General features: G+C 34.3%; 1 protein-coding gene across 2 annotated transcripts in view; it reads right to left on the bottom strand.

Moving 5' to 3' along the window:
• LOC114331454 (atypical protein kinase C) overlaps nucleotides 1–21,406 on the bottom strand; it is a 235,627-nt gene that overhangs the window by 77,489 nt on the left and 136,732 nt on the right. For both annotated transcript variants that reach the window (XM_050646196.1, XM_050646197.1), the window contains 3 exons: nucleotides 15,420–15,505; nucleotides 3,315–3,567; nucleotides 1,166–1,556 (listed from right to left, as the gene is read on the bottom strand). In XM_050646196.1, the coding sequence (XP_050502153.1) occupies nucleotides 1,166–1,556; nucleotides 3,315–3,567; nucleotides 15,420–15,505 (730 nt within the window). The remainder of the gene's footprint in view (nucleotides 1–1,165; nucleotides 1,557–3,314; nucleotides 3,568–15,419; nucleotides 15,506–21,406) is intronic.

Consider the following 21,406-nt stretch of genomic DNA (forward strand, 5'->3'; position numbering starts at 1 on the left):
AAATCGTGGAGGGAGGCTGTGTAACGATTCAAAAATCTTTTATTTTGAAAGTAAAGATGATTCAGATTTGATTACAAAATAGGGCATCTACTATGTGCTTAAACGTATTTCGGGTTTACCCTACCCTCATCTGAGCACCTCTTTAGTTCCTGACTCTTTGAGCTAACTATCTTTTATTTTGTTTTAAATTCCATCCAATTAAGAAAGCAGTAGCTTTTAGTCAACTCTGTATACATGTTCCTAATGTTTGATATTGTTGTTGCTTGTTTTAAATTTATATTTTAGAACGGTAGTTTGTTATTAATATTCCAATTATATCTAGAAATGCGGCGCAAAACAGTTATTGGGCAAATCACAGAGTTGTTTTGAATTATTTTTTTAAAATATCAGCATAAATTTCCAATTGGTGATGTAGGGTATCAGATACATTCTTTTTCTGTTTGATGATGTTGATGATAGTTTTTTTATATCTTTGGCAGTTAGTAGGTAGTTTGGCGATGTATGAAGTCAATGGCCCCTGTTCATTTTGTTTACAGATTACTATCTTTAATAAGCGTCCTTATCGTCGAATCCTGAAGGTATCTTATACCGACCACGTTACTAATGAGGGTGTTTTGCTGAGAATGCAAAAAGAAAAAGAGCTGTTAACCATAATAAAAGCAGCCAAAATCGAATACCTCGGTCACATCATGAGAAACAGTGAAAGATATGGACTACTGCAACTAATCTTGCAAGAAAAAGTGGAGGGAAAACGAGGACCAGGAAGGCGAAGGATTTCCTGGCTGAAGAATCTACGCACATGGTTCAACACAACAACCACAAGTTTTTTTAGAGCAGCAGTGTGCAAAGTACAGATTGCCATGATGGTCGCCAACATCCGAAACGGATAGGCACTACAAGAAGAAGAATAAGCGCCCTAGTTATGCTACATAGGACCTTTCTACGCTGTACAAATACTGTGTAGAAGGTCCTCTAGACTTTTTGATATTTACTTTAAGTATCTTTAATTTGTTTGTTTTGCTTATTTGTCCCTCCAAACTCTAATTATCTACATTCCACTGTACAACTGAAATACCCTGTATGAGCTAGACCGTGTATTTCTACCGAATCGGCTACATATATACTAAAATCACGTGTACGAACATATAAAATAAACGATACTAACCTCGCATGTTCTTCGGGCAACCTCCTCTGCCTCTGCATATGAAACATCAAATCACCACCCCTAACGAACTCAATAACGAAGAACAATCTCGAAGGCGTTTGAAAGCACGAATGCAATCCGACCAGAAACGGATGATTGGAAGCAGTTTCGAAAACGTGTTTCTCGGTTTGCACCCAATCGATATCCTCGTCGTCGGTAACAAGAGCCTTCTTAATCACCTTCATGGCGTATATGCGTTTTGTCTTTTTCAATTCTACCATCAGGACTTTGGCGTAGGAGCCGCGGCCGATTACGCGGATCAGTTCGAAATCGTTCAGGGAATATTGGCGTTGAGAGCCGGGTTCTAAATCGTCGACAGGCTTGTTGGGGTCTTCTACGGGAACAGATTCGCCTAAAAAACATACAGTCGATTAAAATACATCAATTAACAACATTTATCATTATTTTATTTAATACATTTCAATTTTAAGATCTACTCAGAATGGTTGTAAGTAAATATTTGACAGTAGCATACAGAAGAAGAGAGAAGTTATTAAACAATCTTTTACGTTACAAGAATTTATAGTTTTTTTAATTTAACATATCGTTTAGAGGAAGCTCCTTCGATATTTTCTCAAATGTGGTGTAACTGTATTTACGTAGTTTCTTGTAGCTCTACATGTCCTTCAACAGAGACTGCCGAACGTTGACAGTTGGTGCGGCCTTTTCATTAAAACGTTGGCCTTTTTGTGGTCTGCAAAGCTACATTTCAGTTTGGCAATTTTTGTTGTGATATTATCGACTTGTTGTTTTTGATCTTACCCAGCCGTTCCCCTTTCTATCTAATAATTGCTCCTAACTAGTACCTTAAATTGCTCCTTCCATTACACTTTCTATTGTGGAAATTGATCTGACCTGATTAATACGATGATTGCAACATATAATGAATATGGACTGAAGCTGAACATCATAAAGATAAAGATGCTAGTTGTCAGTAAAATACCAATAGAACTAGAAGTGATAACAGATTATGGGGAATAACTGGAGACAACCAACAGTATCAATTTCTTTGGTTGTAATCTATATGAGAACTGGGACATTAAAATAAGTATGGGCAGAGAAATTAGAACACTAGAAGTATATATAGAGAAGGCCAGAGCTGCATTTGTTAAGATGAAAAAAACCTTATGTAGAAGCAGTATAAGTTTGATGATAAGTTAGAAGATGGTATGTGTTCTATAATTATTTTATATGCTGTAGGTAGAAGGTTGGACTTTAACGGATACCCTTCATAGAAAGCTGGAATCCTTTGAAATGTGGGTGTATCGGAGAATCTTACGAGTAAGTTGGGTAGATAGAGAGAGTTCTTAATGAGGTTGTTTTGCTGGGGATGGGAAAAGTTGCGGAAGTGGTCAGAACAGTTAAAATTCGCAAACTGGAATATTTTGGCTGTTATGCATCGCCCAGAATGATATAATATATTTCATTTAATAATACAAGGCAACATAAACGGAAGAATAATGCCAGATCGAAGAGAACATGGCTTAGAAACCTAAGGGAATGGTTTATCAGATCAACAGAATGGATGAACGTTACAAATCATGAGCATAGTTGAAGTGAGAATACTAAGAAGTATACAAGGCAAAACTACGTGACAGAATAAGAAGTGAAGACATTAAACAAAACTGTGGAATACAGGACATGGGAAGGTGGGTCAGACAGAAATGAAGATATTGGAACAAACATATAAAGAGAATGGAGGACAGAAGAGAAGAAGAAGGAAGACTTGATGGCAATGAACACGCAGTAGCCTACTAACATGCCCGATCATGCTAGAAAGAAGAAGAATTTGATAGTCAACACACGAAGTCAACATGGCACACGAAGGAGAACAAAGAAACTTTTGCAACAAATTTATTTTATATAGCAAAACACCAGTACCATGAAGAATAGTGGTTGACACAGGCAACTTCGAGTTTTATCAATGCCAAAATGGCAGCTCTAATTAATATTCTAGTATCTAATTAATTGACGAAATCCTAATTCTCACATCGAGAACTTACACGTTTTGATTTAATTAATTTAATGAATGACGGCTCCTCTGCAAAAACCTGCTGGCGCAAATATATACGACACCATGTACACCAATTATAACAGAGAACACGCTTACCAGTGACATCTGGCGGAGGTTCCGGAAAATCTTTTTCTCGTATCTCCCACTTGGACTCGGTTATCGGCGTATTATTCGCTTGCGCTTCCCCATTGTGGTCTTCTCGAATTACTGGTTCTTGATGCTCACTCGTGCAAGGTTTATTTACAGCCTTGTGGCATTTCTTATGAACGAGAAGTTTACACTGGATACACTTGAAACCTTGTCTGCCTAATCCCCAGATTCTATCGTTACAATACGCGCAAAATGCTCTCTGAAAAATCAAAATACAAATGTTAAAACTTTTACAAATTTGGTGAAATATTTTTTAATGGAATAGTCCATTCTTTCACGGTTTTTGCTCTAAATTTTAAAGAACCGGTTGGATTGACATGAAATTTGGCATACGTATAGCTTACATGTCAAGGAAAAAAAGTGATATTGTGCCGATATGTGCTTTTGCCCTGGGGGTGACTTTCACCCCCTCTTGGGGGTGAAAAAATATATGTCCAAAATAAGTCCGGAAATGGATAAACTGACTAATTTTAAGTAACTTTTGTTCTATAGAGCTTTTTCGCCAAGTCAACACTTTTCGAGTTATTTGCGAGTGAATATGTTCATTTTTCAACAAAATAACCACATTTTTAGATTGTTTTTCGCAAATAACTCAAAAAGTAAGTATTTTGACGAAAAACGTTCTTAGCAAAAATATAGCCTATAAAAAAGTAAAAAAAATGGTGTACGCATTAGGTCTCTGGATCTCGTAGAACCAGAGTTATAGCCAATGAAAAGTAGATTCATATTCACCAAATTTCAAATAGAATATTTCGACATGAAATATCCAAAATATTAAGCACTTTTTGGGGAAAACCCATTTTAACTTTTTTAAAGTGTTTAAAAAAAGCTTTATTTCTGTTTTTACAAAAAGTTTCTAGCGTTAAAGGGCCTAGCCGGGTAAGATGGTGAAAAGTGCCCCCAACCCAATCTAAATTCCATATAGGCCACTTTTTAGCACATATAGAGGAACTCACTTTCTGAAATTTTTAGCCCCCTAGGTGGTCACGTGACCCCCCTAGAGCCTAATTAGGCTTTTTAGGTTTTTATTTTTTATCTCAGCCGCATTAGGAGCTAGCCAAAAACTTTATTTAAAAAAGTTGTAAGTTTTAAAAAGATCTATATGAAAAATTATTTTTTTATTTTTTTGGCGGGAAATTCGAATTTTTAGAACAATTTTAAACTTTTAAATAAATCTGAAAAAAAACTAAGACACTCGTTTTTACGAAAATTAATTATAATGTGTATTTTTGCACAATCTTTCACCCTGAATTTTTTCAGATTTTTAAAATTGGTGAAACGTACCTTTAAAAATAAAAAACCGCATTTTTTCGGTTTTTTTTCGTTTTTTTGATACAATTTTATACATATTTTTCAAAAAATTTAACACCGTCACTAGAATAGGTAAAAAACTGAAAAATAATTGGGATTTGCTTCATAAAAATTTTTTGTAACGCCATCCATTTTCAAGATACAGGGCGTTGAAGAAAACAAAATTTTACATATTTTTTACGATTTTGCCGAAACTACTGGCAACATTGTAATAAAACTTGGCGGGTTTTAAGAGGTAGTTATTGTGCATGTTTTGATATACAACTAAGGATTTAATATTCATCATTGGCGCGCATAGGGGTAATGGTCTGAACTTTTCAAAGAAAAAAAGATAGTACGCCACTGACATATTTCAAATTAACAATCATTTTTGAATTCCTCGTTCAATTTGCAATAAAAAATCTATCTTCTCATTTTTTCATACGACGCGCTGTTTTGCTGCAAAAAATAAAATATCTTAACGCTTCCAAAGTATTCGAATTAATTTTGATAATGGATGTATGAGTTTATTATGTATGTAGATGTAGAAACTACTAGAAGTTCGAATACTTTGTAAGGGTTAAGATCTTTTAGTTTTTGAATAAAAATGGCGCGTCGTATGAAAAAATAAGAAGATACATTTTTTGTCACAAATTGAACGAGAAATTAAAAAACGATTGTTAATTTGAAATATGTCAGTGGCGTACTATCTTTATTCTTTAAAAAGTTTAGACCATTACCCCTATGCGAGCCAATGATGAATATCAAATCATTAATTGTATGTCAAAATATGCACAATAACCAGCTCTTAAATTCCGCCAAGTTTTATTACAATGTTGCCAGTAGTTTCAGCAAAATCGTAAAAAATGTGTAAAATTTTGTTTTCTTCAACGCCCTGTATTTTGAAAATGGATGGCTTTACAAAAAATTTTTATTAAGCAAACCCCAATTATTTTTCAGTTTTTTACCTATTCTAGTAACAGTGTTACCTTTTTTGAAAAATATGTACAAAATTGTTTCAAAATACGAAAAAAAAACTGAAAAAATGCGGTTTTTTATTTTTAAAGGTACGTTTCACCAATTTTAAAAGTCTGAAAAAATTCAGGGTGAAATATTGTGCAAAAATACACATTATAATTAATTTTCGTAAAAACGAGTGTCTTAGTTTTTTTTTCAGAGTCATTTAAAAGTTTAAAATTGTTCTAAAAATTCGAATTTCCCGCCAAAAATTTTAAAAAAAATTTTTTCTTATAGATCTTTTTGGAACTTACAACTTTTTTTAATAAAGTTTTTGGCTAGCTCTTGATGCGCCTGAGATAAAAAATAAAAACATAAAAAGCCTAATCAGGCTCTAGGGGGGTCACGTGACCACCTAGGGGGCTAAAAATTTCAGAAAGTGAGTTCCTCTATATGTGCTAAAAATTGGCCTATATGGAATTTAAATCGAGCTGGGGGCACTTTTCACCATCTTACCCGGCTAGGCCCTTTAGGCAAGTTACGCTCAAAATAAAGTTGGTCCCTTTTGTTTTTGCAAAAAAAATCGGGAAAACCACCCCCTAATTAGCAACTTAAATGAAATTAATCGTTACCGCTCCACAAATTATTTTACTTATGTTGTGTTTAGTATATATGATCTGTAAGTTTCATCGGTTCAAAGTGCTTATTTCTGAAAAAATTTGGTTTCAAAGTAAAATTTTTAAAAATTTAAATTTTGAAAAATATGTTTTTTTTTAATAACAAAAATTGTTAGAGATAGCAAAAATCTCGAAAAACAGAAAAAAGTCAGATTTGCTTTTCTGAATATCATGTATTTTTTGTTTTTCTGTTAGACAAAAATTGATTAAGATTTGGTGTTTCTAAATTTGCATACATTCGTGATCAGTGACTCGTTCAACCCCTTTTAACTACAGCCCTTTCAATAATAAGGACTTTGAACCGATGAAACTAACAGATCATATAAACAATATATACACGAGTCAAGAAACTTGTGAAGTCGTAACGATTAAGTTCATTTAATATACTAATTAGGGGGTGATTTTCTCGATTTTTTTACCAAAACCAAAAGGGACTAACTTTATTTTGAGAGTAACTTGTTTAATTTTGATGCTAGAAATTTTTTTTATAAAACAAAAATGAAGCTTTTTTAAACACTTTAAATAAGTTGTAATAAGTTTTCCCCAAAATGTGCTTCATTTTTGGTTATTTCACGTTAAAATAATCCATTTGAAATTTGACGAATATGAACCTATTTTTCATTAGCTATAACTCTGCTTCTACTAGGTGTAGAGACGTGATATATACACCATTTTTTAAATTTTTTACAGGCTATATTTTTGCTAAGAATGTTTTTTCGACAAAATACTTACTTTTTGAGTTATTTGCGAAAAACCGTCTAAAAGCGTGTTTTTTTTATTGAAAAAATGAACATATTCACTGGCAAATAACTCGAAAAGTAATGACTTAGTGAAAAACCTCTATAGAACAAAAGTTACTTAAAATTAGCCAGTTTATCCATTTCCTGACTTTCTTTGGACGAATATTTTTTCACCCCCCAAGAGGGGGTGAAAACCACCCCCAGGGCAAAAGCACATATCGGCACAATATCACTTTTTTTCTTTGACTTGTTAGCTATGTGTATGCCAAATTTCATGTCAATCCAAGCGGTTCTTTAAAATTTAGAGGTTTTGCAATATTTTACCGATAAATAACGGACTAGAAGTGTGTCAAGGTATTTTTAATCTCATGATAGTTGGATACACATCTGCAAATGTTGACAGTAAAATTTAAACGCATAAAGTATAAACGATATTAAATATCCAATAATTGCATGGGGACCGGCACGCACCCCAAAATGACCAGGAACTGACCACGGTGTGGTGAATGGCTAATTTTGGTCATACTTTATGTTTTTGATGGTGCTGAAAACGAAAATGAAGTTTACTTTGAATTTTAAGTGGGAAATATGGTCAAAATCGCAATTTACCCTAAAAATAAAAAAAAAGAAATCACGATTTTCTGCGTTTACCTCGCTATAATTCTATTCGGTTTTAATATTTTTTTCTGAAATTTTTACAGCATATATTTTTCACCTTTCTGAAGACTATGGGGCCTCTTGCAAGCCTCCAGTTTTATTAAAATAAAAGTTATAAATTTTTTAAAGTAAAAGAGTGACAAAATTCGAAATTTAGCTTTTTAATCATGTTTATGTTAAAATATAGAGTACAAAGAAGTTTTCTGGTAGTTTTAGATCAAAATGTTTTATAAAAAAAACGTAACTTTTAATTTTAAGAAAAACGTGATGTACCTAATTGTTTTTATTTTTAGTGTAAAATTGCGATTATGACAATGTTCCGCCACTTAAAATTCAAAATAAACTTCATTTTCGTTGTCAGCATCATGAAAAACATAAAGTAAGACCAAAATAACCATTCACCACACGTGGTCAGTATCTCGAAAAATAAGCGTTATATTGGGGATTTGTGACGTCGATATTAAAAGTTGTACCATTTTTTTTTCTATAAACCATTTTGATCTAAAACTTTCCAGAAAACTTTTTGTACTCTATGTTTTAAGGGGATGGGTACGTATTTTCGTCTGCAATGCTATTCAAATGGGGATTAATTTTTTTCGAATTCTGAGAAAACTAATCAGTATTTTTGAAAAATTTAAACGCAAAATGAAAGATTACGTTATTAGTGAGGGCCGAAAGTCCCTGAGAACTTCTATAATGTTTATTTTAATAAGTTACAGAAGTGAAACACTAAGAGAAAATTTAGTGTGATTTTTAATTTTAAATATCTCGTTCAAAATAAACTTTTTATTTATTCTAAGGGACTTTCGGCCCTCGGTAATAATTTAGGTTTTCATTCTGCGTTTAAATTTTTTAAAAGTACCTATTTATTTGTTTTTTCAGGATTCGAAATAAAGGGACACCATGTCCGTAGTAATATTTTGCAAATCTATCTTTGTTTTATAACGCACTCAGTCGAATAGAATATTGTCAGCATATTGTCAGTCAGACAGTGACAATTTTAAATATTTGACATGGCATCGGGAATATTTTGAGTTGTTGATTAAATAATATTGATATATAGTGTATTTGATAAATAATTGATTTAAGACGTGAACTTAATAAAAAGTTATTTATTGTGTATTATTTGTGGAAGATCCAAGCAGAGAATACATCAGGATAATATATTCTGTGATCCAAGTATTTTGTTGTTACAGATGTTCAAAATTGTAAGCGTTACATAGTAACAATATATTATTAAAAAATCACTTTAACACTTTTTCCCTTTTCTCGATTGAGTATTAATTTTTGTTGTACATATAAATTATTACAATCACTGAATACATAGTTAGTGAAAAAATTATCACATTTATTAACTGAATTAACAATTTGCAATTATACAAATAACAGTTATCCAAGAACATTCGAAAGCCATCTCGAAAAAGTAGGGATAGCCGTAAAATATTTGCGAATTATGTACCTATGGCCTTAACATAAACGTGATTAAAAAGCTAAATTTCAAATTTCGTCACTCAACTTTTACGATAAAACTTTGCAATTTAGAAATCAGCATCTTTTACTTAAAAAATTCATAACTTTTATTAGGATAAGGCTGAAAGCTTGACAAAGATCTCATTGTCTTCAGAAAGGTGAGAAATATTAACTATGAAAATTTCAGAAAAATATGTTAAAATGAAACAGAGTTGTAGCGAGTTAAACGCAAAAAACGTCTTTTTTTATTTTTTAAGCTAAAATTGCGATTTTGACAATGTTCTCCCACATAAAACTCAAAATAAACCTAATTTTCGTTTTCAGCACCATCAAAAACATAAAGTATGACAAAAAATTAGCCATTCACCACACCGTGGTCAGTATCTCGAGAAATAAGCGTTTTATTGGGGTGTGCCGCTCGTCTAATGAGAGTATATGTTTATTTGTATCAACAACTTAAGGTACGCAGATGCTACAACGCTTTTCGCCGAATCCTTGAAAGAATTGACGGAGTTGTTAGAACGAATAGAACGAGTGACTTTGGAAGCGGGCTGCCCATAAATAAATCAAAAACAAAAATTATCATCAAGAAATAACAACCAGCCACACATTGACAGAATCAATGACATCGACGTGGAAAATCAATTTGTGTATCTGGACACCCATATAACCAATTCCGGAGGATGTAAGAAATAAATAAAAAGAAGGTCAGCCATGGCCAAGGGGGAATGACAAAGCTCATCAAAGTATGGAAAAGCCCCAACATCACCATGGACACAAAGATTAGGCTTGTAAAAACAATGGTTCTCTCCATTTTTCTATATGGAACTGAATGCTGGTCTTTGAAGAAAGTTGATAAACGCACTATAGACACGTTTGAAATGTTGTGCTGGCGGAGAATGTTGCGAATATCCTAGACCACCAGAAGAAACGAGCCTATTCTAAAGCAGAAATCCCACGACGAGGTTGAAGCGCGTGTTGATGCGAGCTTCAAATGTTAAAAATTTAGACGTCGGCAAAGAGAGATCTTCTTCTTTATGTGCCGTCTTCTACCGAAGGTTGGCGACCATCAAACGATAGGTTTCTCTGTTTTGTGCCGCATGTATTATGTTCGCAGCTTCTGGTATTTGAAACCATTCTCTCAAGTTTCTCAGCCAGGATTTCTTCTTCCTGCCCAAACCTCTTCTACCTTCAATCTTGCCTTCGACAATAAGCTGTAGCAGACTGTACTTATCATTACGGAACACATGGCCCAGGTATGACGCTTTCCTCCTTTTAACAGTTGTTAACAATTCCAACTCTTTACCCATTCGTCTCAATACCTCTGTGTTGGTCACTCTGTCTGTCCAAGGAATTCTCAGTATGCGTCGATACAGCCACATTTCTAGAGCCGCTAACTTCTTTATAGTTGCTGCTGTTAACGTCCACCCTTCTACTCCGTAAAGTAGCGTAGAGAGTACATAGCATTTTGTGGCGCGCCATCGGAGGTTAACGCTTAGGTTGCGGTTGCTTAAGAGCTTTCTCATTTTTATGAATTTGGATCTTGCTATTTCAATTCGGATCCTAATCTCTACGTCTGGGTCCCACTTATCATTTACTGTATATCCCAGATATTTAAATCGGTGTACTCTTTCAATACGTTCGGCTTCAATATTCAGGTCGATATGTTGAATGTTCTTTTTACTGATCACCATAAATTTAGTTTTCTTTCTATTGATCTTCAGTCCAAATTGGTTGCCAGTTGTATTTACTCTATTTAGCATCATCTGTAAATCTTCGATGTTATCGGCTAGTATAACAGTATCATCTGCATATCGAAAATTACTTATTGGTACGCCATTAATCTTGATGCCCTCATTGTACTCTTCTAGTGCCTCTAGAAATATTTGTTCCGTGTACACGTTGAAAAGCAGTGGCGAAAGAATACAGCCCTGTCTAACCCCTCTAGAAATGGTTATGTTTTCACTCACCATATGTCCATTCTTTATGTGGGCTGTTTGATTCCAATATAGATTTTTTATAATCTGGATGTCCTTAGTGTCAAGTCCTGAAAGATGTAATAGTTCTATGAGTTTGTCATGTTTGATAGTATCAAATGCTTTCTCATAGTCGATAAAACAGGCGTAAACATCTTTCTGTTGATCCAGGCATTTTTGAATCAAGACTTGTATTGCAAATAGGGGCTCTCGAGTTCCAAAACCGCATCTAAAACCGAACTGTCTTTTACTTACGCTGTGTTCTAATTTTGCTCGTATTCTGGAATGGATAATACGCAAGAATACTTTAAGGGCATGACTCATTAAACTTATAAGGCGATATTCGCTACACGTCTTAGAATTGGATTTCTTGGGAAGGGGCACAAATGTAGATTTCAGCCAGTCCGATGGAATTTGACCAGTATCGTATATCTTATTGAACAGTTTCAATACTACATTCATGTTGTTCTCGTTAAAAACTTTTAAAAATTCGACTGGTATTTCATCGCATCCTGTTGCTTTCCCATCTTTCGTTTGATCTATAGCTTTTATCACCTCACTTTTCAATATTTTTGGTCCATTCAGATCAAGAGAGTTCGTAGAAATATGACGATAATCCGTAAACAAATATTTTATGTAAATTGCCCAAGTCTGTAACTGTTCTTCTTTATCTACAATAAGTTTGTTGTTCTCGTCTATTAACTTACCAAACTGTTTTTTCTTGTAAGTATAAGAAAACTCCTTAATTTTTTTATGCATGTTAAAACTATCGTGTCTTCGTTCTAGCTCTTCTATCTCTTGACATTTTTCTTGTAACCATTTCTCTTTGGATTCTTTTATCTTTCTGCTGACAGTTCTATCCAGTTCTTTATATTGTTCGGGATTATTCTTATTTTCCCTCCTTCTGTCCATGAGGTGTAATATTTCATCTGTCATCCATTCGTTCTTCTTCTTCCGCTCGTAGTCACCAATTACTTCTTTCGCACCGTTGCATATAGCGTCCCTTAAGTTGATCCAGTCTCTTTCAATATCATCCGTATTTGTTGTTAAAGCAACATTACTATTAATGCTATTTGTAAGCTTGACTTTTATCTCGGGATTTCTAAGTTGATTGATATCTAATCTTTTGTTATTCAAAGAGAGATAATAATATATATAATAGTGAGAACGACAGAGAGCACAGTACAACCCCACATTACTGTAAAATTAGTAATATTTATATATAAGTAGTGGAGTTCCTACGGTCTCCTCCGCATCCCACATTTCGCCCGCCATCGTTTTCTATCCACCCATTCGTTTTCGTCAATAGCTCTATCTGCCATAGACTGTTCTATGCCTTTCTTCCATGTTTCTGTAGGCCTTCCTCTTCTTCTTCTATTTATGGGTGTGTAATTTAATGCTCTTTTTGGCCATCTTTCCTCTGACATCCTCATAACATGACCATACCATAGCAATTTCTTTGTTTCTATATGGTCAACCGTGGAATATAAACTATTTGTCCGTCGTCTTATTTCCTCATTTGGTACATGTTCTAATCTAGATACTCTGCATGCTCTACGTAAGTAATCCATTTCCGCTACTTCTATATTTTTTCTCTCCTTTCCTGCGAGTTGCCAACACTCTGCTCCATAAGTTATAATAGGTTTTACAATTGTTCTGTAGATTGTTAACTTTGTGTTCAGCTTCACCTTGTTAGACCATAGTAGACCATTTAAAATACGAGTTGCTTTCCTTCCTTGCTGTATCCTATGCTGTATGTCTCTTTTTGTAGTTCCTTCTTCTGATATTATGCTTCCTAAATATCTATATTCCTTACATTTCCTTATATTTCTTAACTCTAATTCCGGATCTTCGGTTTCCTCTCCTATTCTCAAATATTCCGTTTTCTCCATGTTCATACATAGGCCCCATTTTTCATATTCGATCTGTAACTTTCTTAGCATATAATCCATATCATGTTCATCGTTGGCAAGAATTACTTGGTCATCAGCAAAAAACAAAGTTGTTAAGCAGTTTTCTTCAATCATTATTCCCATCCCAGCAACTGTTTTCCTCCATTGCTCCAGAGCTTTCTGGATGTATATTTTAAATAGTGTTGGCGATAAGCAGCACCCTTGCCTTAAACCTTTTGTAACAGGGAATGGTTTCGACATAGATTTTCCCTGCTTAATACAGCTTTTCGGATTTTGACACATATTTTGAATTGCTCGCACATATGCTTCGCTTATGCCTATCGTGGTCAAAATGTCAAAGAGTTTCTTTAAGGGTACCGTGTCGTAGGCTTTTTCCAGATCAATAAATGTTAGGTGGGTAGACAGATTCCTTGCTCTTCTTTTCTCTATTATTTGTTGCATCACGAATATGTTATCTGCGCACGATCTACCGGCGCGAAAACCACTCTGTTCTTCCATGTCCTGAATTTCTAATTCCACCCTTTTCTTTAATACTCGGCCATACAACCTCCCCATTGCACTGGTTATACTTATACCTCTGTAGTTTTTGCACAACGTTTTGTCTCCTTTTTTGTAAATCGAGCTAATGTATGCACAATTCCAGTCTTCTGGTATTTTTTCTCCCTGCAACATGCATTTGTTGAAGAGTTCCGTCATTATTTCGTGCAGTATGTCTGGTCCATATTTTATCAGTTCGATGGGGATATTTCCAGGTCCTGATGCTTTCCCATTTTTTGATTCTAATAAGGCTTCTTTTATTTCTTCTGTAGTTATTCTTCTAACTTGTTTATTTACATTCGTCTGCATATCCATTTGATTTACCTCAAATTCGGGTCTAGTTTCCCTCAGTAGTATCTTATAGTAATCTTCCCATTCTTTGGTACTTATTAAATTTAAATTACTCTGCCCTTTATTTTCTTTTCTGATATTTTTTATCGTTTTCCACGCTTCAGCTACTTTGGATCCGCCTATGTATCTTTCCACCTCTTCGCACTTTCTTTCCCATGTGTCATTTTTACTCCTTATTACTTCTCTTTTCACTTCTCTGTTTAGTTGTGCGTATACTCTTTGATCTTGTAAGTCCTGTGTCTGTAGCCATTTTTGGTACGCTGTCTTCTTGTTATCTACTAAACCTTTTAGTTTCTCTGACCACCATTCTGGATTTTGTTTATCATCTTTTTCCAAATATCCTAACGCTTCCTTTGCTGCTGCGTGTATGCTTTCTTTTATTTCCTGATACATCCTATCCTCAAGAATATTTATTACACCGCGCCAGTGGGGCCGGTAAAAATATTAGTAAGTTGGTTAATTCACACAATGATAAAAATTAAAACACAACGTGGTTAGACCACACAATTACGACTACACTGATGGTTTCCCTCGGTTGCCCAGTTGAAGGGTCTTTGAAGTGTGTCACTGTACCGCCAACCCATGTCACTCCACACTCACCATAAATAACTATAAATAAGGTATTTGTATTTGTTCAAGGATCGTAAATCACAAAATTTTGAGAGAAACTTCTCTATTTCAAGTTGCGTTTAATCTATTTCAAGTTGCGTTTAATCTATTTCACGTTGGGTTGAATCCCGTCTTCAGTTTTTATCTTTTTTTGTTACATTTTTCTGTTTCCCTCAGAATGTAGCACCACGTTCGGTCGGTTTTCTGCATTAGACAGCTGCATGTTACAATCAGCGATTTCTTTGGTCATGTGGTGAGTAGAGATGGTCTGGAGAAGCTGAAATTGCAGAGGATGGGGACGCCATTGCTGGTGGCATTTAAATGATACTCAAAACCAAGAGCAATTGGCAAACTCAATAATTTTAACCCAATTTTATTCAAAAAACTTATTTCTATAATTTACATTTTGTTACACATGGCGGACATATGGGGCGGAAACATAGATTGTGAAAAAGAAACATGAATCAATGATAAACGCGACCGAGATGAAATACATGAGAAGAATAGCTGAACTTCCGAAGTTTGAAACATCCAGAAATGATTATATAAGGAGAGAGCTGGAGCAAAACCCGATAATGAGGAAGATCGAAAACAAACAATTAAACTGGTTTGGCCACATAGAACGAATGAAGCAAAAGAGACTAACAAAGAGAAAACAAAAGAAAAAAGTGAAGGCCAAGGAAGACATGGATGGACCAGATCCATGATCGACGCGCTGAAGGGCACTAAAAATTATGAGAAAGAAGAAGATTTTATAATGTTAATCAACCTACTCCGGGTCTGCCATTGGTAACATCACTTTGACGTAAAAGGCGCTGTACATCACTATTCTATGATAAGTTATAGCATTATTAGAGACATTTTTTCAACTTACCCTATTGAATCTTTTAGCTTGGAATATGTGTCCATTAACCCTATAAAGCTTCCTCCACCGACGTGCTCCTCTTCTATAAATACTTCCTAAAAAATACATTTATATGTAGTTTACCAGATACATCACTCATACAACTCATAAATTGTTTACTTATAGTCAACAGACACACCACTCAATAAGTCTCTATCTGATACGTTCTGTCTAAAATCTGACTTTATTCAATAACAAATAGTCCGATACCTTTGATAAAATTATTTGCCTTTGGCCTTAGAATGCGCGTTAAGTTTTTCATTTGATTCAAATCATTTTCCGTGGAGTATTCTTGTGGGAGTTGGGACCAGATCTGAAAACTAAGATGGGCGCAGAGGCAATTTGGAGTGCACTTCAGGGTATACTTTTATCATCTTTACGATCGATTGTAATACTTTGTAGTGTCTCTTTTAATACTTTTTTTTTATACATGTGTAATAATTTTTTCGCAGTTTCTTCCATCGAACTATCACTAACGCTGTTATATTTGATGGTTCTTATTTTCTTAAAGTAATCTTTGAACAAAATACTGTCCGCATTTCAAAACACAAAAGTATTGGACGACTTTCAGCTCGTGGTATCTACTTAGTTCATTGTAATAAGTACTTCGGAGTGAAGGGGTGGATCAAAGTTTCATTTAGTGTGAAATATTGAGACAAAAGCTTCTGTTTCCTGCCTTGAAATAGTTGCAAAGTCGGCAATCCCCTTAAAACAGTTTCTCTTTCAGAAATAATCCCACTGTTATATCTCGTAATTTCAACTTACTATCCCACTTACTAGCCCAAAATGATTTCTCGATTTTATTTTCCAGGAAAACTGCTGAATTTTTCATCACCAGATCACAAAAGAGATCAATTTTGGATCACAAGAGGATAGTGCATTGTTTGTCTCTATTTTCGATAAAGTAAACCCCTAATAACACTTACCAAGCCACTGTTGTGCTTGAACAGTATTTCTTCCCATAGGGAAGCAACGATTTAGCAACACAAAATTCAACTTTTTGAAAATTGCTAAAGGAGTGTCCCTTCAATCATTCTTCGTCACTTGCAAATTAATCCCCTCTTTGTGAACACACACACTTGCAAATTATTGATTCGATTAGGTTCAAATTTTGACAGTTCATTTGAAGGTTGGTGTATTTTAAAATTATATCTACGGTGTCATTCATTTCCCGGCCCGAGATTTATTGAATTATGTGGTATCTACTATCAACTTTAGTCACATAAAAAATATTAAAATCTAATTAAGGATCATTAATGTAAATACCTCCTACAGTTAGTACAAATTTCTAAAAATAAGTAAACTTATAAAATCATAAAAATGACTTCCTGACCGAAGAATATCATATTTCTCACACACTAGGAGTGCCGACATTTTTTCCAACCTCTACAGAAGGAAACCTCACTTAAAAAGAAGAATGTAGGTTTATGACTGATCTACACTATCGCATCAAAACTACAATAAATATCATCATCATCATCACACAGGCAAATTTGTCCACTGTCGGACATAGGCCTCCTCAAGATGTCTCCACCCTTCTCTGCCCTAGTGCGGCAGATTCGTGCAAATATTATAAGAATTGTGGATTTAATGATAGAAGCATATAATTTGGACCACATATACTACACATATAAAGGTTCGAATTTAGATGGGAGGCCATCTCAGATTTTGCCTTTTACAAAAATGGCGAGGATTCAAAATGGCGACTATACATATGTGACTAATAGCACGATAACTTTTGAACCAGACTTTAGATTTCAACCAAATTTGGTATATAGGTTCTTTTTTGATGTATAAGATCGAGGTCTTGAACCGGAAGAATAGGTTTACCAGAGGTTGTGTTTTTCCTGGTTTTTATGTAAAAATATGTTGTTTTCTTTTCAATTCTTTCACCCTGTATGTATTAATTTTTCAAAAAGTTAATACGGCCATTAAAAAGAGCGTAAAAATATTTTTTAGGAAATATTTTTAACTTTTTAGTTATGTTAATTACAATTTAATAAATGCAAAACGTATCTTCACATGTACCTATATGCGGCAGATTCGTGCAAATATATTATAAGAATTATTGTGCATTTAATGATAGAAGCATATAATTTGGACCACATATACTATACATATAAAGGTTCAAATTTAGATTAGATTAGATTTAGATTTAGAGAGGTGGCTTTCTGGCCTATTCCACTGCGACCTTTTCAGATCTATTGTGGCCCTCTAGTCCTAGATAACGTTCTCTAGCCTGACCCTTTTTCAAAAGTCTAATAGCTTCGAGACTGAACCTTCCATGTAGCTATTCGCCGTTGGATTTTGTTCTCCTAATGCAAATAACCGCACATTTGCCAGATTGTCACAATGACATAAAATGTGCTCTGCTGTTTCTTCTTCGAGGTGACAGAATCTGCACAGGTCATCATCTGCCAATCCCATCAGCTTTAAGTGCCTATTCAGCTTACAGTGCCCTGTTAGCAGACCTACTATGGCTTTGACTGTTTTCCTGTCTTTGCTTATTAGGTCTGCCGTAAATTTTGGTGAATGTTCTGTAATGAACTGTTTCGCCTGTCTTTGACCTGGTGAATTCCTCCACCATTCCAAAGATTTGTGAGCTACCCACTTTCTTGTAGCCGTTCTTGTAACTGCCTTTGCAACGCCGCAGAAGGGTTCCGGTCCAACGAATGGCATTGATGAGCCTTGTTTGGCCATTTCATCTGCTTTTTCATTGCTCTTATGACCCTCGTGCCCCGGTACCCAGGCCACCGTAACCTTGCTACGAAATCCTAGTTTATTTAGGGCACTCACACAATCCCATACTAGCTTAGATTTGACCTCTACAGAATTGAGTGCCTTAAGCGCTGCCTGACTATCTGTGAAGATGGCAACTGAATGGAACGTTCTTTGCTGCCTTTCTATTTCTTCCACGCAGTGATGGATTGCCGTTATTTCCGCCTGGAAAACTGTGACATCCTTTGATAGACTAACCGGGAACTGAATTCCTTGATTTGTCCCTACTATGCCAGCTCCCACACCTTCCGATGTTTTTGAGCCATCAGTGTACCAGGCAGCAACCGCCTGTATGGGTACACCTTCCTTCCAGTCTTCCCTGCCTGGTATATTAATTTTAAACTTATTTCAAATTTAGATACGAGGCCATCTCAGTTTTTCATTCCTTTTACAAAAATGGCGGGCATTCAAAATGGCCACTATACATATGTGACTAATAGGACGATAACTTTTGAACGAGACGTCAGATTTCAACCAAATTTGGTGTATAAGTTGTTTTTTTTTTTGATGAATAATATCGAGGTCTTGAACCGGAAGAATCGGTTTAAAAGAATTTGTGTTTTTACTATTTTTTTATGTAAAAATATGTTGTTTCTCTTTCAATTCTTTCACCCTGTATAAGCTAATTTTTCAAAAAGGTAATAGCGGCGTTGAAAAGAACGTAAAATATTTTTTAGGAAATGTTTGGAACTCTTTAGTTATATTAATTACCATTTAATAAATGCATAACGTATCTTCACATGTAGGTAGGTATGTACCTATGTGCGGCAGATTCGTGCAAATAATAATATAAGAATTATTGTGCATTTAATGATAGAAGCATATAATTGGGACCACACAAACTACACAAACAAAGATTCAAATTTAGATATGAGGCCACCTCAGATTTAGTCTTTTACAAAAATGGCGGGCATTCAAAATGAATCTGCCGCCCATAGGTACATGTGAACATACGTTATGCATTTATTAAATGATAATTAAAACAACGGAATGGTTAAAAATATTTCATAAAAAATATATTTACACTCTTTTCAATGACGGTGTTACCTTTTTGAAAAATTTATATATAAAGGGTGAAAGAATTGAAAAAGAAACAACATACTTTTACATAAAAAAATAGTAATAACACAAATTCTTTTAAACCGATTCTTCCGGTTCAAGACCCCGATATTATTCATCAAAAAAACAACCTATATACCAAATTTGGTTGAAATCTGAAGTCTCGTTCAAAAGTTATCGTGCTATTAGTCGCATATGTATAGTCGCCATTTTGAATCCCAGCCATTTTTGTAAAAGGCAAAAACTGAGATTGCCTCCCATCTAAATTTGAACCTTTATATGTGCAGTATATGTGGTCCAAATTATATACTTCTATCATTAAATGCACAATTCTTTCACATATCGGCTGCATTACCCTGCACAGCTGCAATCCAGTTTGTCGCTATTCTTTTAAGGTTTGTTCCAACCCGTCACATTACCGTTTTTGAATGGTTACGCGCATGCGCAATAACGTAAAATATGCGCAGAAACTCATTTTTTCGTTACTGCGCATACTCGTAACCATTCAAGAACGGTAATGTGACGGTTTGGAACAAACCTTTGATCTCGTCGGTCCATTTGGTAGGTGGTCTTCCATGACTTCGCTTGTCTGCCCTTCGGCGCCACTTCTTTGTCCATCTGTTGTCTCTCTGTCTTCTAACGTGTCCTGACCATTTCCACTTCAACTTCGTAAGGCGTTTTATGATGTCTTCCACTCCAGTTCTTCGCCGTAACTCATCATGTCTTATTCTGACTCTCAAAGTTAGGCCGAGCATGGATCTTTCCATTTTTCGTTGTGCTACTTGTAATTTTCTTATTGATGCTTTAGTCAATGTCAGTGTTTCAGCTCCAGAAGTGAGCACCGTAAGTACGCACTGGTTAAATACTTTCCTTTTTAGCTATATTGGGATGTTTTCCTTGAACACTTCTATTAGTTTGCCATACGCTGCCCGTTAAAGTTATGTTTTTCATTAAATATAACTCCCAATACAACTTTATAATTATTATAGTTCAGAGAAATAAGGAAAAAAAATATCGTGTTGGTGACACATCCCCCTCCAGGCTGAAACCAAATTTTTCGAGTAATATGGTCATCTATAATAATAACCTATATGTTTCCTGCAGCCGATTTTGATGATATACATAGCTATAAACAAATGAAGATCAAAAAACGGTAAATTTTCGCTTTTTTCGTCTCTTACTAAAAATTGGGCATTTTAAACAAATTTGAGAGTAATAAACTCATAAACCGTATAAAAAACTTCAATATGGCGTTCGCTGAATATGTCTATCCTTATTGGTTACTTAGAAAATTGCCAAATAAATCATAAATTTTGAGTTTTTATATATATTCATAACTTATGTAAAAATTAACTTAGAACCTTCTTATTACATGGAATGCTGAGACTTATGGTGCTTAAATTACACCCTAAATTCCAAAACAATTGGTCAAATAGTTTAAAAGTTATTTAATTTGTTTATCCAAAATTAATTTCTTTTGCAACACTGTAAGTCAGAAAATGATGAAGTTACAGTAATATTTTGGATAGTTTATGAAAGAAGAAAATTTACAGTATTAATTTAATTTAAAAAAAAAATGACAAAAAATAATTATAGATATTGCAAAATAATTTTGCAAAAACATGTGAATTAAAAAAATGGGGGGTCTAACTTTGTCCCTAAATGTCCTGGAACAGTTGTTTTTCTTTCTAAATGTGTATAAAAATTCAGTCGTTCTAAATATGAAAAAATAATTTTTCTACGGGTAACGGTTAAAAAGTTATTCTAATTGTTTATAAGTAAGCAAAAATGGACATGTTTTTGCAAAATAATTTTACACTGTTTAAAATTATTTTTTGTCATTTATTTTTAATTAAGGTAATAGTATAAATGTTCTTCTTTCATAAACTGTCCGAAGTATTATTGTAACCTCATAATTTTCTGACTTATAGTGTTGCAAAAAAAAATGAATTTGGGAAAAATAAATTAAATAACTTTTAAACTATTTGACCAATTGCTTTGAAATTTAAAATATAATTTAAGTACAAGAAGTCTCGGCATTCCGCGTAATAAGAAGATTCTAAGTTAATTTTTACCTAAGTTACGAATATTTATAAAAACTCAATATTTATGATTTATTT

Source organism: Diabrotica virgifera, chromosome 3 (genome assembly GCF_917563875.1).
Source record: "Diabrotica virgifera virgifera chromosome 3, PGI_DIABVI_V3a".
NCBI lineage: Eukaryota > Metazoa > Arthropoda > Insecta > Coleoptera > Chrysomelidae > Diabrotica > Diabrotica virgifera.